Source organism: Belonocnema kinseyi, chromosome 2 (assembly GCF_010883055.1).
Source record: "Belonocnema kinseyi isolate 2016_QV_RU_SX_M_011 chromosome 2, B_treatae_v1, whole genome shotgun sequence".
In the NCBI taxonomy this organism is placed as follows: domain Eukaryota; kingdom Metazoa; phylum Arthropoda; class Insecta; order Hymenoptera; family Cynipidae; genus Belonocnema; species Belonocnema kinseyi.
The window spans coordinates 133,764,375-133,782,120 of record NC_046658.1 but is presented as its reverse complement, the minus strand read 5'-3'; the positions used below and the strand labels follow the sequence as shown (position 1 = coordinate 133,782,120).

At 28.6% G+C, this 17,746-nt stretch overlaps 1 protein-coding gene across 1 annotated transcript in view; it reads right to left on the bottom strand.

Moving 5' to 3' along the window:
- LOC117167919 (G-protein coupled receptor Mth2-like) overlaps nucleotides 1–17,746 on the bottom strand; it is a 105,658-nt gene that overhangs the window by 79,958 nt on the left and 7,954 nt on the right. Inside the window, exon 3 of the mRNA XM_033353165.1 lies at nucleotides 5,742–5,926. Within this exon, the coding sequence (XP_033209056.1) occupies nucleotides 5,742–5,926 (185 nt within the window). The remainder of the gene's footprint in view (nucleotides 1–5,741; nucleotides 5,927–17,746) is intronic.

The following is a 17,746-nucleotide window of genomic DNA, read 5'->3' as shown; positions in this document are numbered from 1 at the left end:
CAATCCGTTCTCAAGATATTTGAAAAAAACCAATTTCGAGGGTGGATTTCAGGGGTGGATTTCATCCCTTAAAAGTGTTTAATGGCCGATAAAAAAAAATACATGTCTCTTATTTTTCGATGTACTACAACATATTGCAGTTTCATCAAAATCGGTGAGGGACACCTGGGATAGTTTCCTTGTAAGTGAAACTCGAAAGAATTCAAATGAATTAAAAGAATTTTAAGAATCTATAAATGAAAAAATTATTTAATTTTTAAAATTAAAAATCATTATTTTTTAACAAAAAAAAATGGAATAGTTAAATTTGGAGTTGGAAATTTTTTTTCAACAAAAATGAATTTTTTTAAACTTATTTCTATACAGGAAGTGATCATTAACTACAAAACAATTCAAGTTATATTAAAAATATATCAAATAAATTGTAAAAATTTTGAAAATCGAAAAAAGTGCGATTGATTACAATAAATTTTGAGTGAATTTAGAGAAATTTAAAAGAAATGAGAAGGATTAGAATAAAATAGAACTAAATTTGTTTTTAATTTTTTAAAAATCATTGAATTAAGTATATCAGAGTAAATTTGAAAGAATTTAATTTAATTTCTAAGATTCAACAGAATTCCAATGAATTTAGGATAAATTATTGAGAGTTAAAAATCCCTAAAATATCCTAAACGCTTTAAAACACTTGAAATTAATACTGAAAAATTCCTTTAAATTGGTTTAAATGCGGGTTTTTTAACGGAAAAGTATTCTTCTCGGAAAGAATATTTTTAAAGTAGAAAAAAATATGATAAAATTTTAAACAAAATATATATTTTTTAACATGTTAAAAATCAAAATGAAGGTAATAAAATTTTCTTAAGATTCCTTGGAAAAACTTAAAATCAATTTTGAAAGTAATTTAAGATTTCAAAAAACTAAAACCAAATCTAAATTTCTCAAGATTTAGAAATGAAATTTTGAAGCTTTTTAACTATATTTAAAACTTAACCGTTTGGTTGATAAATTACGAATTTTGTTCAAAACATTTTTTTGTAAAATCAATTTTTGTGGTTAAAAATGCAATATTGCAGCTAAAAATTATTCTATTTTTAATTCAAATAAAAATATTTTGTATTTGAAGTATTCAATATTGCCCTTTTTTTGGAAATTCATATTTTCAGGTCGAAGATTCATTTAAAATAAAAATTCAAATTTTTGTCTTTAAAAATTAAATTGTTTAACTGGAAATTAAAAATTTTGGTTAAAAATTCAACTATTTGGTTGAAAATTAACATTTTGTTAAAAATACTTATATCAATATAGGAAATTTAACTGTTTAGTACAAAATTCATCTTCTTGAATGAAAAATTCAACAATTTAGTAAGAAATTCAAATATTTGGTAAAAAATACTTTTTGAGAATTTTTTTTATTGATTAATTTCTTGAACTGAAAAGTTAATAACTTGGTAGACCATTGAACTGTTTGGCTGATAATTCATTTAATTTGATTCAACTCCCTTTCTTTTAGTACGAAATTAATCTTTGGTTGAAACTTAAAATATTCGTCTAAAAATATATTATATTTACTTTCATAAAAATTTATCTTTTTTTATAGAAAACCAATTTTCTAGGATGGAAACGTTTCAAAACATTATCAAATATTTTTTAAAATGATTCGAAAAATTGTAAATAATTTTTTCAGTTGAAAATTTAAATTTTTGGTTGATAATTTATGTATGTTATTCCGAATTATTTCGATAAATAATGCATAAAAATAAAAATATTTTTTATTTTAAATATTCGCCATTAGATTTTTTTAGAAAACTCATCTTTTCAGGTTAGAAATTCAACTAGATTATTGAAAATGCTTTTTTTTGTTAAACATTAATTTTTTAAACTCAAAATTGAACCATTTCGTTGAAAATACAATTGTTTCATGTTCTTAATTTAATTTTTTTTTCATGTATTTAATTGAAAATTCCTCTTTTTTGTGGAAAATTATTCTTTGTTAAAAATGAAAATATTTATTTCAAAGTGTATGCTTGGTTGAAAATTATTCTATGTTATTGAGAATTAAACTATTTTGTTAAAAATTTGTCTTTTTTGGTTTAGTTTAATTGTTTCTGATTTAAAAAAGAACCTTTCCCTAATTAACATATCAATTACTATTCTTTACAACCGTAAAAATATCATAATTAGCGCAAAAAACTCTCGGACCCCAATTTTTCACTTATGGAGTTTTTTAAGACCTTATAAAGCAAATTTGTGGGGTAAAATATAAAATGTAATTATAAATTTGTATTCTATAACTATGGAATTATGAATAGCAATGTTGAGTTTTAACTCAATTCAACTAATATTGACGATTCCAGATAAAATTTACAAAAATGTATTATATTTTTGTAAATGGAAAATAAGTGCTAAACTTCATTGGACTTACGGAATCTCAGAGTACCAGTATTTTTTTTGTTTATTTAGAATTTCTCCTTTTGTAAATTCGAAAAATTTTAGAGATGACATTCGTGAAAATTCCAAAAGAAAATTTTGGACCACCCTATTGTATAGACATGAGAATCGGATCAATCTGACCAGCAATTTGCTGATCAAGTGGAAAATCCGAGCGCTCGAGTAGTAGGCAGGAGTAAGGATGATGCGCAAAATACGCAACGAAAGAGAGAACGGTCTTTCTTCGCGTTTTCTGCGCGTGATCCCCACTCCTACCTACTATTCGAGCGTTCGTTCGGTTCTGCTTTCCTAGCCTTCCATTGACCTAAGTATCGTAACTATTAAAAAGTTTTTTTTTAAGTTAGTACCAGGGTCTTTACAAAATTTACATGTACAAAATAAAAAAATCTAGTACTTAAGGCTACGTAACGAGTGAAACAACTGATCAAATCACACCGGAGATCAATATTTTTTCACCCATGTTCAAAAATAAAAGTTTAAATAACGCGGAAAACAATTTCGGAATATATTAATAAATATTAAAGGACCGTTTGTGCCAAGGCAGAGTTGGGGGAGGATAAAAGTTTATTTATTAAAATAAGAAATACCGACTGACGCATTTATAGAGGCTGTCCATAAAAGATGTCCGCAAAATTTCCAGAATTTTAGACTCCTCCTCCCGTTTGTCCAGTTTTGTCCGATAATTTTATCATCAACATCTGGTAATACCAGATGGTCTTCCCCGGAACCGCTGGTTTGCGCTGCAATCGCTGAATCGCCGCGGGAGAATTCAAATTCGACTTCATATCATCAGATAGAGGAATTTTAAGAGATATACCTTATTACATGGAAATCATTGAAATTGCAAAAGTGGACGTCTGAAAGTGGAATCACCCCCCCCCCTTCTTTTCCATTTTCTTTCGATTGTGCCCCCCCCCCCGCCTCGGCCATTTAACTACGGGCGGCACATTGGGCTTTACGAAAAAGTTTGGCTTCTACCTTTCTCTGACAGTAATCATGCAATCTGTATTAACCACAGACCCCTAGAAGTTCGAAGATGTCTACTCGCTGCAATAGTGCTGCTCTGAAACAGCTGATATGTGTGACAGACCAATCTTCTTTATTTGCATTCCAAATAAAAACATTAGTTTTTGCATTATTTGTGTATAATGTTCGTGAGCGATTTTTATTGTTTTGCTCCACTTTGATAAATATAAACCTCATAACTGGCCCATTCAAAACATTGAAAATAGCTTGCAGGGTTCTACAGCATGGTCGGTATTTCTCCAAATTAATAATTTAAAAAAACTTCTTTTACAATTTGAATTATTTAGGGCCAGAGACACCTTCCTTCGTGCCTTCTATTTAGCCTGCCAAACTTTCAACACGACATCTCATTCTGCGTGGACGTCAGTTGGAAAAGAAAAGTACCGTTACAGCTTCCAGTTTTATTTTCTTCGAAATTTTTTTTTTTCAAAAGTTCTACCGGAAAAAAGGAGAGGCAAGCACTTCATTGCCTCCTCTTTCATTTTCCAAACTTGCAGAGAGATACCCCATTACGTTTAGACTTAAGGGCATGCTCTACGGTGACCACGTGACCAAACCAGTCCTCGGTTAGGAAAAAATTTATGGTGTTCACCATGTCCAAAAACAATGATATTTCGCTCTCAAAGTTTGGGATATATAAAATGAGACAATAAATTGCGTTTGTATATTTAGTTTGAGTAATAATTTTGAAAAAAATTATTTAAGTAAAAATAAGAGGTTAAAATTATTTTCATTTTATTGGTATTCACTACGTCCACACGGATTGAGATATCGTGTTTAAATTTTAGCAGATAAAATAAAAAGCACAAAAAAACATTTGTATACATAAATATGTTTATAATTTCAAAGAAAGTTTATTTATAAATTGCGATATTGCCATTCGAGTTACAGCACTTTGCAGGTATTTTTAATTTCATGCAATTTAGATTTTTTCATTCCCGTATGATAAGCACTGGCACAAATTTAGGATTAAACTGTCTAAGCGTTCTAAAAAATTAACAAAAACAATCAATTTTGCAAATTCGTTGCAAATGACCAAATAGGTATCTGCACACACGTAACCTGTCATTATTTTCCGAGAATTTTTAGCGATTTCTAGCTGAGAAAAAAAGAAACTTTCAACGTCGATGAGGTCGATGTGACGTAGCCAAGTACGCTTCTGAAATTTGTGTGTAGAATTATTTTCATTTTTGTTGCCCTCACTACGTCAACACGGATTGAGCTATCGTGTTCAGGATTCGGAAAGTTATATAAAAGGACTAAGGAAATTTGTATATATCAAAATGTTGATAATTAAGAAAAAAGTTTTCTGGGGAAAAACTATAGGAATAGGAAAGAAACTTTGAACGTGGATAAAGTAGATGCCTCCATGTGAAAACAAAATTTCCGTCAACCTCAATTCAGTGGCGTAACAAGAAAATATAGTCCCTCAGCACGAATATTTATTTATGAGGTTCCTGTCATCATTTCATTTGTTCTTGTAAGTAAGCAATCACCTCAGTTAAAAAATTATTGGACATCTCTCTTATATTAGCATTTCCTTTTCATTTCATTGAGATAAATACAATTTATCGGTATCTGTGCTCCAGTTCATTTTGAGGTTATGTCAGAGGTAAAGAGTTTTTGAAATTTATTTTTAGACGTTATTTTAGGCCTCAGAAATATCAAAAGTATTTAAAATAATTATCATATTGTACAGACTGTGCTCAATTACTTAAATAAAAGTCTTGACCTTGAAAAAGTTATTTGAATAATTTATAAACTTCGGCCTTCGTGAATGAACGTAGACTGCCAGGGGCCCTAAGGAAAGTTGCGCCCCAGGGCCTCGAGTTGACTTCATCCTGCACTGAGAGATCACAAGCTGACAAACTTGTTTTCTTTACCGACCGCCGGTCCTCGCAGTAAATAGATGACCATGATAAGATTGCATCAGCAAAACATCGGTCGATCACTCTCGATGGTATAATATTATGTTATTAGTTTATAGAATTTTTTTCTTCTCTCAACTCTGTGCATGGCCACAAACTATCGTTTTACATTTATTTACCATTTCCCAAATTATTTCCTATTTCTTTTAAGTTTATTTTTTTCATGTGGACAAGAAAATTTTTAAGTGGGGCCTGGTTTAGTTGCGGAATTCGCGAAGAGCATGCCCTTAAGTTGGGAAAGAGAAATTGAGGACCAGCTTTGTTCACGTGACCCTCTCGTTACATGGCCTTAATTCAAAATAAAAACATCGATAGAAAAATATTGTATCTACTTACGTTGGAACCAGCATCTATCTCTTCCAATGTTGGGCCGTCTCGTGACACTCAAAATATCAGTGGAATCCACCAAGATACAAAGAGAAGTTATTGCAAGAGCAGTGCCCCAAGAGTAACAACAATAAGCAATAAATTTGTTTCTTTGTTTTCGATTTCTGGAAACACCGCTAGGTGTCCTCTTATTTCTGCACAAAGAAAAAGATAGCTGTAAATCAATAATAAATTATAGCAGATGCTTATTGATAAACATTCTGAATCGAGTCTTGTGATTGAAAAGAAACGAGCTTATCTCAGTTCTTCTATCAGAAACAGATTTCAATGTAAATTAGACTACTGCATGCACTTATATATACTTCTGACAAACAAGGACTATAAATTCGAATTACACCTGTAATGCAATAATAGATACTGCAAGTTCCATTACATTAAGCCTAGTGCGCTCCACAGTTCGTTTAATGTAATTCGCTTCATCAAATAGTTCTTTACAAACCCATTAAGTAATTAACAGTTTTCACGCCAACTCTAATATATTCTCTCTTAGGCGCATAAAATTCAATTACACATAGCTTTAGAATAGCAGTTAATTATTATTATTATTATTATTATTATTATTATTATTATCTTCACATTCCTTTATTCACTTTGCCCACATGCTTTTGGATCTGTCCGGAAGGTATCCGACCTTGAGGTGTACCAGGAGTAAAAGTTAATTCTGGTAAATGCCACGATATTCCCTTTAAAGTACTTCTATTTATTTTTTGTTTCTTTTGACATCTTGAAATCTTTTTCCTTTTCGAGGATTTTTGAATTTGTCACACAGCCCTCTCCCTCTCCCTCTCCCTCTCCCTCTCCCTCTCCCTCTCCCTCTCCCTCTCCATCTCCCTCTCCCTCTCCCTCTCCCTCTAACTCTCCATCTCCCTCTCCCTCTCCCTTTGTACCAAAGGCTAATTTAATAATTTTTTTTTAAGTTATCGTTCTCACAAACGGACATTGTACATACAAACAGATATATACACATAAATACAGGCAGAATTACAGAGGGGTAAGTAGTGGAGAAAGAAGTTGGGTAAAGGAGGGGAAGCAACGGATGCTTTAATTTTGTTGTTAAGAATTTAATACTTTCAGAAAAAATGTTTTTATGTCACATTTATGATTTAAGGCCTTTCTGACACCTAAAAAGCGGGGCTAAGGCTCTCCTTTTTACTCCCTGGGCAGTGAAAAGTGACGTCAGAAGTGAATAACGAAATTAATACATCTATGAGCTCGTATTTTACGATAATTAGCTCACTCACCGTAAAAAATGTAGAAAATTTTCGTTGCGGATCATACAATTTTGCAGCAATTTATAAAAAGTTACCATATATAATTAATCAATTTACAGAAAATTAATAAAAATTTTCGGAAATTTCTGATAATTTACGGAAATTTATGGACATTTTTTAATTGAATCTCGGGTAATTTATCTTAAAATAACATAAATTATCTGTAAAATTACCATAAATTACCAAAATTTCATCAATTTCCCGAAATTTATAAAAATGTTTTAAATTGAATTTTGGGTCACTTATGGTAATTTACCATATTTTCCTGTAAAATTAACATAAATGACGAAAAATTTCCGGAAATTAAGACATCATTAAATTGAATTTGAGCAATTAAGGGTAAGTTACTATAAATTACCAAAAATTTCCGGAAATTTATAAAAATGATTAAAATTTAATTTTGGGTAATTTGCAATATTTACTTGTAAAATTACTATAAGTGACCAAAGACTTCCATACATTTCCGGAAATTTATAGACATTTTTAAATTAAATTTTGGGCAATTTATGGTAATTTACCGTAAATCACCCTGAAAATTACTGAAAATCATGCTTCCTTTATTCGAAATCTAATATGGGCGTCAATCATAACTGCATTTCGAGAAATACTATTTAAGCTTGAGAGACTGAGTATTTAACTTTATTAACCTGAAAAAAAATTTTTAACCGGGAAAAGATCAATAATTCGACATGTGAAATTTATATTATGTCTAAAATTTGAATTCTTTTAATTTATTATTCAAAGAATATGAAACAATTTATTTAAAATTCTTTATTGATTTCGATAGATTTTTCAATGGGTTTTATGTTACAGATAATATCCGGATAATTAATTGTTGACCAAAATTAGTCAAGGGTGTTGAAAGTATATTTTTGATTGCGGAAAAAGATTAAAGGGATTAAAGAGGATATTTCGGAATACACAGGAGTCTGAGTGGATGAAAAAGAGGATTTTGTATGATAAAAGAAGTCCGAAGGGATGAATGAGTCTTGTAAAAAGAGTCTGAGGGATTGCAAAAGGCAATTCGGCCTGCGCTTTTTGATTAATTGAAGAGTAGCAGCACAGAACCAGATAACCAACATTTTGTCCGAAAATGGCTTTGTTTCATCAAAAAAGTCTCAAGAAATCAAATACACATTGTGATCAAAGGATTTTTTTAAAATCACATTTTTGGATACGATGACTGCAATAAAAAAATGTAATAAAATATGTATTAAAATTTAAAAATATTAATAATAATTTTCAACCATTTTATCAATTTTTATTGCTAAAAAAATTAAATTAAAAAAATTAAAAATATATATAAAAATTTAACAAATTAATTAAATGAAATAATAGCATTTCAATTTTTAATCGCTAGCCAAAGTTGAGTTTGAAAACTCCTGAAGTTTTAATCTTAAAATTCTCCGTTAATTTGATAAAAATAACTAAAGATAAAAGTGTGTCTTCGAGATATTCAAGGTCCATTTTCTCGATCCTAGTAACTTTTTCTTATCAATCTTTTTGATCATAATTCGGTCATACTTCAGCTTGGGAGTGGACTTTTGTTTCGTATTTAAATAGTGATTTTTATTTTACAGAATATTTTTAGCCCACCAGAAAAATTCATATTTTGTTGATTATCTAGTTCTGTACTGCCACTCTTTATTTATTGTTTATTATTTATTTAAAATCATGAATATGAAATGAATCAAGTTGAAACCTCAAATTTCTCTTAAAAATAAGCCATATAATAGGAATAAAAATTACCTTCAAAATATCACACCCATATGTTTGTTTTATAGGGTCATAAAGAAAGCTCATATAAGTGAAAAATTAGGTTTTGCGAGTTTCTGGCGCAAATAATGATTTTAAGAATGTAATTTTAAGATTGTAAGAATGCGGCAATAATGCATTAAATATAACCAAAATAATTGTTAAGGCCATTTTTTATTATTTTTAGCAATATTCTTTTAGAATAATGCTAGAAAGTTTTGTTCTTTTTCTGAAATTTTTGACTTTATGTCCTTTTCTACTTAGTGAAAACATAATTAATGAAAGTAATTCAGCAAAATTTTTTACACAAGTAATTATTGTTTATAACCATAGTAGTGCATAGAGTAATTCCAAAGTAATTCTGTGACTTTTTAGTTATGAACAAATAATACATATACATCAACAAAAATCATTTCTCAAATAGTATTCAATTCTTTACGAATTGAAGTATTTTTGCTTAATTACTAACGTTTTCAAAATATTAATTTAAGCAAAAAAAGCTCTCAATGACTGCTTAAAAACAACTACATTCATTGCGATCCATACAGAAAATTTTTTCAATATCAGCGAAATCTAGTTCTATTTCAATAAAATATATCTATAAACAATTATTTTTCTGAAATTTTATTAATTATTTGCTGTCATTGAATGAAATGTCACACAAAGTTGAAAATTAAAAAATCTGCAAATTTCTATCATTATTTAAAGAGGATATTAATGAAAATAATGAAAAAATGTTTAAATAATTTTATTTGTTAACTTGCATTAATTATTACTTCAGTAAGTGAAAAGTGGAGTTAAATGTTCACCCAAGAAGGATCTCTAAATTCTTTATTTATAATTTTTAGAAACGTGGAATAGACTTCTTTTCAATACTTAAAAAAAAAGATTAGAAATTTGTAAATTAAATTTTTGGAAAAACGACACAAGTTCAACTGAAATTTTTTCAATTAAAAAACTGCAAAATTATAATTTTTAAATATATGCATGGTACAGGTCAAGAATTTAAAAAAAAAAGTTTACGCTATCATTTTGAATGCTATAAATTGACGAATGAATCAAAAAGTGTATACATTTTTTAAATCATATAATTATAAGCAAAATTAAAAAAATTTTCTCAAAATCTCCCAGGTTTTTATTTAAAAATTTGAACATCTGCTTAAATCTTTTTTTAAATTTAATTTTTCGAGAAATTTTTTTTTCAGTGTTTCTAAAATTATGATAACATTTTTTATTGTTTTGAAGCCTTTGAAAATGCCTAAAAAGCTACAAAAATCTATGTTTGCATTCTTCAAACATTTAAATTTTATTTATTGTTTTGAAATATTTTCGAATTTTAAAATTAATTTGGAATAAGGTTTTTTTTAAATTAAAATTTAAGTTTCCTGTGTGAATGAGTTTACATAAAATAATGTTGAAAAACAAATAAAATCTTTGACTCAAAATTATGTTTGATACATGTGGATATCTAGGTAAAATTTTAATGTAAAGAAAATATTGCGTAACTCAAAATGCTGCTTGATTTGCGATTTATTATGAGAGGAAAAGTTCTTGGTGAAAGTAATACTTTTTTTAATTGAAGCTTGTCATATCAACTTATGTCACTTAACCTACAAAAAATAAAAAAACATCGAAACGTTATACAACATATTTAAACATTTTTATATTCATAACTTCTATAATTGTATATTCACGTTAGAAATATTTATTATAATATTTATATTTAAATGTATACTTATATTTATGTTTATATTTATATTTATATGATAAATCTACAATATATTATAATAATTACAAGATAATTCTAAGCACAGTTTTCCAATATTTCAACTTTCGTGAAATGTTAAATATTTTTGTAAAAATTTGTAATTTTTTATAATAATTTACGTAAACTTGAAAGTGTTTTTATGACGTCAAATACCCAAATTGAAAATTTGTAAACTCCTGCAGTTTTCTGTAATACTTTGTAGAGTTTAACGACCAATTAAAAAAGATATTAATAAACAGTTATAAATTTTTTTCCACGAGGCGTAATCCAGAAAATTCCGCACTTTGGCAAAAATCTAATGCGAAGCACGAGATAAGTAATGAAAATTTGTTCTTTAAAACCGAAAGAGTTTTAACAAAAGAGAATTCACAATCACATCTGAAGGAGCTTTCACGGAAGAGAATTCACAATCACCCCATTGTAATTGTCGATGTTTAGACTTTTAAAAAAACTTTATTTTTTGTGGATTCGGACAAATTTGGCGGCAATATGCATGAAAATTCAAACCAACAAAAAAAATCAACGCATTATTGGACCAACATATTAAGAAAGCAATATTTATAGTGAGAATTAGACTGTCAACAAATATTTTAGATTGTCACTTTCCATATTCTTGCAATATGCCTATTCTGCACGAGGAAAGATCCAGTTTAAAATTTTCCAAGCAATCACTCACCATTCGCGTATAATAAAGTCAGCCAAGGATTCTCTAATGCGGGTAATAAATCCCCGGCTCTTTATGCATATGTCCGCAACTGACTGAATTTACGATTGAGATTCTATAGTAATTTCCAATTAGAGGGAGTTTCAAAGATTCTCAAATAATTGCCTAACAAGGGACGAATTGAGGTTCCTCCGCACAATTACCAAGAGTTTAGATGCGATACAAACACGCACAAATTCCCCGAGTGATTCGTATTACTTTTCATTAACGTGTCTGGGACATAAAGCCTTCTTTTTCAGGTGTGTCTTTCTAATACTCTTTGCTTACTTTTTTCAAAGCATTTACCCGATTAAACATGCTCTTTTAGGTAGGTCCTGAGCAGCTATGTTTTACAATTCATTTTTAGTGAATTATTATTCATTAGGGAGTTCTAATTAGAAAAATGACAAAAGGGAAATGTACGAGACGCTATAAATGGGGGGGGGGGGGGGGGGGGTGTAGATTTTAAAATTAATCTAGAATTTCTGTGTTGTTTATTTAAATAACACAATCATTTGACAATAACGTTTCGACCTAGGACGCTGACTAATCTCTCTAGTAATCACCCTAGGTGACGACCTTTACCAAGTCATTTTGTAAAGCTCTCCACGTAGACCCATTAACATGAAAGAAAGGTTTAAAATAATATGCAGAAGGCAATTATGCATCGATTTAAGATTTTTTAAATTCAGGAATAAATTCGTTAGAGATTGGTGAAACCTAATTTATTTACTTGTAAAGTTAGTTGTTATGAACAAATTGTGTTAAAAAAGAATCGAAAGGAGGGGTTATTCGACAAAGTATATTTTTGTTCTGAAATTACTTGCTTTCATTGTTAGGATAATACCTGGCCATTAAAATTTGAACTTGGATGTTATTGATTAATTCTATAAACAAACTATGTAAACAAATGTAGATCGTAGGCATTTCTAAGCAAAAACAAATCGTTTTATGTTCTACTCTTGTTGTAATTATATTACTAGTGATTTTTCCTAAAAGAAAATTTCCATACGTTAATAATTGCTTATTTTAAAAACAAATTATATAAACAAATTGCACATTTCCATCATTTTTAAGAGACAAAAGATAACTTTTTCTTCTGCTCTTATTGAAATTATATTTCCAATTATGTTTTACAGAAAAATGTTCCCTCCCATTACTAATCGCTTATTTTATAAATAAATTATGTAAACAAATGTACATTGCAGACATTTATAGGCAGAAAAAAAGCTTTTTATTTTTTATTTATTGAATTATATTTTGAATTATGTGTTCAGATAAAATTTTATTATTTAATAATATTTTTTTAGATGAAAAACAAATTAGGTATCGAATTCACATTCTAGGCATTTATAGGCGGACAAAAATTGTTCTTTCTTCTAGTTTCCTTAAAATCATACGATAAATAATAATAAATAATAAAAAATCATATCTCATAATATGGCAGAAAATAGCTAAATGTTTTTTGGAATCATCATTGGAAATCTCAGAAAATATAATTTTAACAACACTAGAAGAAAAAGTGAGTTCTTCTGCCAAATTTAAAAAAAAAAGAAATTTCAGTGTTTCCGCAATTTCTGTCAAAATGTATGGTACATGACAAGAGGACTTGCAAAGCCTGCAATTTTAATTTTGATAAATTTTTAAAAAGTCATAGACTTTTAAAAATTTTCCAAAAATAGAAAAAACTATTTTTCTGATCAAATTAAGAAATTCTAATAAAAATGTTAGCTATAATGTTAGCTGTTCCATTTTTCGTTAAAAATTTATCTCCTCTGGCTGAATCTTTTTTGTAGTAAAAATAATTGTTTGAACTGAAACTTTAACAATTACATTTTAAATTGAAATTTATTGTTTTCAGTTAAAAATTAAACAATTTTGTTAAAAAGCTATTTACTATAAACTCAGCAATTTGGTCGAAATTTTTTCTCCTTCGTTGAAAAAACATTTTTGGTACAAAATTAAACTATTTTTTCCATAATTCGTATTCATGCTTTAAAAATTCTTATGTTTTGTTTAAAATTGCAACTACTTAGTTAAAAATTATTCTGCTTTGGCTGAGGATTTAACAATATTGTTAGAAATTCGTTTCTTTAGGTTGAATTGAATTGTGTTTTATTTCAAATAAAAATATATTTTGGTAGAAATATAAACCATTAAGTTTTTTTTTATTGAAAATTTACCTTTTCAGGTTGAAAATGTGATTCCCTGGTTTAAAGTTGAACTGCTTTCTTAAAAATGCATTTTTTTGTATGAACATTCATAGTTTTTGTAGAAAATTCATTTCTTTGGTTAAAAATGGAACTACTGTATTGAAACTTCTCTTTTTTTGGATAAAAATTGAACTTCATATTGAAAAGTTTAACTACTTATTTGAAAATTAACTTTTTTATTGAAATTTCATAAATCTGGGTAAAAACTTATTCTTTTCTTCATAGAAAATTGGTTTTCTTGTATTCAAAATTGAACAATTTAGTAGAAAATTCAACACTTTGTAGCAGATTCTTTTTTTTATGGAAAAATTAATTTTTTTAATTAAAACAAAGACAGTTATGGATTGATTCTAAATTAATTATACTTTTCCAGGTTCCTCATACGCTACTTTTTTACATAGTTTAATTTCCGATATTAAAATTTTTTTCGGCCCATTCTAATGCAGAATGTTCAACCAAGAAGATTAATTTTGTTAAAATCAAACCAACAATCACACCACCAAATTTGGACAACCACTATAAAATTCTCCTTTTCTGATTAATTTTCTTTTTAGTTTTTTTTTAGTTTTCGACACTTACTGTGATTAATATCTAATAATTCGATATGCAAAATAAATATTGGAGATTTGAATTACAATATGAGCATTTTATAGTTATTGTCCAAATTTCCTCGTTGGATTCTTTATTTTATTTCCAAGAATTATATACATTAACTTGAGTATTTGACGTTAAATAGGATTTTAAATTTGATTTTAATCTAACTTAAAATTCGCATATATTAATTTTCTACCATGCGAGGCAAATTTTACAACAGAATATATAAATTTTGAACCAAAGAGCGGAATTTCGAAGCTAAAGAGACAAGCTTCTACAAAACAGTTTGATTTCTAATGAAATAATTCAATTTTTAATTAAACAAATTTTCGAAACTAAAAAGTTGCTTTTTTAACTAAGCAGAATGTTTTTTAAAAAAAAAAGTTTTTTAATAAATAAATACAATTAATTATACTTTTTCATGGTTTTGAATGCTACTTTTTCACATACTTCTATTTCCGATTTCCAACATTTTTTTTTCGATCCACCTAATGCTGAATTTTGAATCAAGAAGATTAATTCTCTACTATGCAAGGCGAATTACCCACAATGTGTATAAATTTTGAACCAAACAGCTAAATATTGAGACTAAAGAGACAAGCTTCTACAAAACAGTTAAATTTTCAATTAAATTTTTTAAGAAACCGATTTTTTAACCAAATAGTTGAATTTTCAACCAAAAATATTGATTTGAGCAAAAAAAAATGATTTCTTAGTAAATAAATTAATTAATTATAATTTTTGCAGAGTCCTCATACGCTCCTTTTTCACATAGTTTCATTTCCGATTTCTCAAATGTCGTTTTTGCCACCCGCCCTATTGTAGAATTTATAACCAACAAGATTAATTTGCTACTATACGAGAGGAATTATCAACAAAATATATTAATTTTAAACCAAAGAGCGGAATTTTTAAGCTGAAGGGACAAGGTTCTACGAAACAGTTACATTTTCAATTAAATAATTTAAAATTTAAGAAAGCTGATTTTTTAACCGAATAGTTACATTTTCAACCAAAAGATTATTTTTTAAGCAAAAAAATGATTTATTAATAAATAAATACAGTTAATAATACTTTTTCAGGGCCCTCATATGCTTATTTTTAATAGAAGCTTAATTTTCTACTATGTGAGGCGAATAATCAACAAACTGTAAAAATTTAAATTGCTAACAAAATTAACGTTTTTAAACCAAATAGTCACATATAATAACAGCTTCGGGGCTCGTTTCGCAACGGCCTTGTCAATAAAACAAAACCCTTCAAAAGTAAACAGCCAGGATCGCTTGAACCGTTTCCATTTGGAAAGCATAATATTGCGCAATATATTATACTGAGTACTGACGCACGACGGCTCTTCAAAGGCGAGAGTCGCCACCGTCTCTCGCCCTGCGTGGGCCAGCAGTTCTAAGAATTACAAAACTGGACTGGCTTCTATTTCTTCGACCCACCCTACTCTGCATTATGGAGGAAACTTGTTTTTATTTATAGACTGAAAAATCTGTCTTTGTTGAGGATTCAAGTATTTTGTTGAAAATTTCGATTCGCACTGGCTTTCCCCCTACTCTTCATCAATCTGTAATTATTCTCGGTCAATTCTCTTTCTGTATGTTTAAAAGTACATCATCATCAGTTAGTATTGTAAATAACTAGAAAGAATATTCTTACTGGACCGAACATTGTTTTCTCTACTCAGGCTATAACTGCTCGAACTCGTCAATCATGATCGTGCATAATTAGAGGGAATAAAATCATTTTATTCCACACTCGACCGAAATGGCCACCTTTTGCTTCTGATAATAGGGGCAAAAGTAGCATATATTACCCGCAAACCTCATTTTCGAGGAGAAAGTATAATTATCGGGGCGAAAGTGAAATTAGCGAGGCGAAAGTAAAATCAGCGAGAGGAAAATAAAATTAGCGGGGCGAAAATAAAATTAGCTGGGCGAAAGTAAAATTAGCGAGGCGAAAGTAAAATCAGCGGGACGAAAGTAAAAATTAGTCGATCAGAATTCGAGGCGCGAACAAAGCTATAGAACAATGCGTCGGACCCGCTTTTCAGGGCCAAAAGGTGGCCACAGTCGACAGTGCAATAAGATACTATATGCAATACGTGACGAAAGTAGATTTTTCCTTCCGGTAATTACTGCTTAAATTTATGTTTTTATCTTTTATCTTATCTTAAATTTATGTTTTAATTTGAAAATTCAACTTTTGCTTGAGATAGTATATTGCGCAACAAGGGGCGAAAGGCGAGAATTGCACAAGTGTGAAGTTAACTGCCCAAGCAAAGCGAGGGCAAATATCACACGAATGAAATTGTTGCCTTGTCCCTAGTCGCGCTTACACTTTTCATAAAAAATGTATCGAAAATTTGACTTGAGATGCCTGAAACTTATTTGCGTCTCATCAAAGTTGTTATTCTTTGTAAATACGTAGACAGTGACAGATATAGGTTGGAGACTGAAGTTAGCCTCGATTCTCGAAACGAAGTTCGATAAGAGGGAGAATGGCTGCAGACAACTACAGACAAAGTAGAATGCATATTACTTTCGATACCGGTTACGACGTAAAGTTACTTTCGCAGTCGCCTGTTTCTACTTTCTAGTCTAGAGTTGAAAACAAAACTTTCGACACGCTACGGAGGCATCGAAAGTCAAATATTCGACACATGTGTTAGGAAATTTTATTTTCTTAGTTTTTCATCAAAAATTTGTCTTTTTTAGCAGTAAACTAATCTTTTGGTTTAAAAACTCATTTTTAACAAAAAATTCAACAATTAGGTTTCAATGTAGAACTATTTTCTTGAACATTGAAAAACATTTCCTTCTTACTTTAAAATTCAACTGTTTGGTTGAGAATGCTTGAATTTTATTGAAAATACGTATTTTTCAATATTAAATTAATATTTTCAATTAAAAAGTTATCTTATTTAGTTGAAACTCCACGTTTTTGGTTGAGAATACCTGAATTTTGTTAAGGTTTGTTCTTTTTGGGTAAAAAATTAATCTTTTTGTTTAAAAATTACTTTTTTGGTTAAAAATTTAACAACTATGTTTTAAAGTTAAACTACTTTTTTCAAAATTAAAAAAATTCTTTCTTTCTCAATTCAACTTTTTGTATGAAAATTCTTGAATTTTATGGACACTTCGTCTTATTTAGTAGTAAATTAATCTTTTTGTTTAAAAATTCATCTTGTAGTTGAAAATTTAAGCTGTTCGTTGAGAATTCTCAAATTTTTTTAAAAATTCATTTTTTGGAAGAAAACTAATCATTTTGTTTAAAGACGCAGATTAAAACAAAATAACAATTAGGTTTTTAAGTTAAACACTTTTCTTCATGATTAAAAAATATTCTTTCCTTCTTAAAAATTCAATTTTTTGGTTGAGAATTCTTGAATTTTTATCGAAAATTCGTCTTTTTGTTCAATCAGAAAATACGATTATGTTTTACATTTTCTGGGAATAAATAACTATTTAAATAATTTACATTTGTTTAAAAAATGAAAAATTGTTTAAAAAGACATGGGAGATGTTAAAATTGTCCATTTGTAATTATTTGTATGAAAAAGACGACGGAAAATGCTAAAAAGTAACAATAATACGTAAAAATCTAGTTTTTTATTACATTGTCATCAGAGAAGGTGCCTGTGT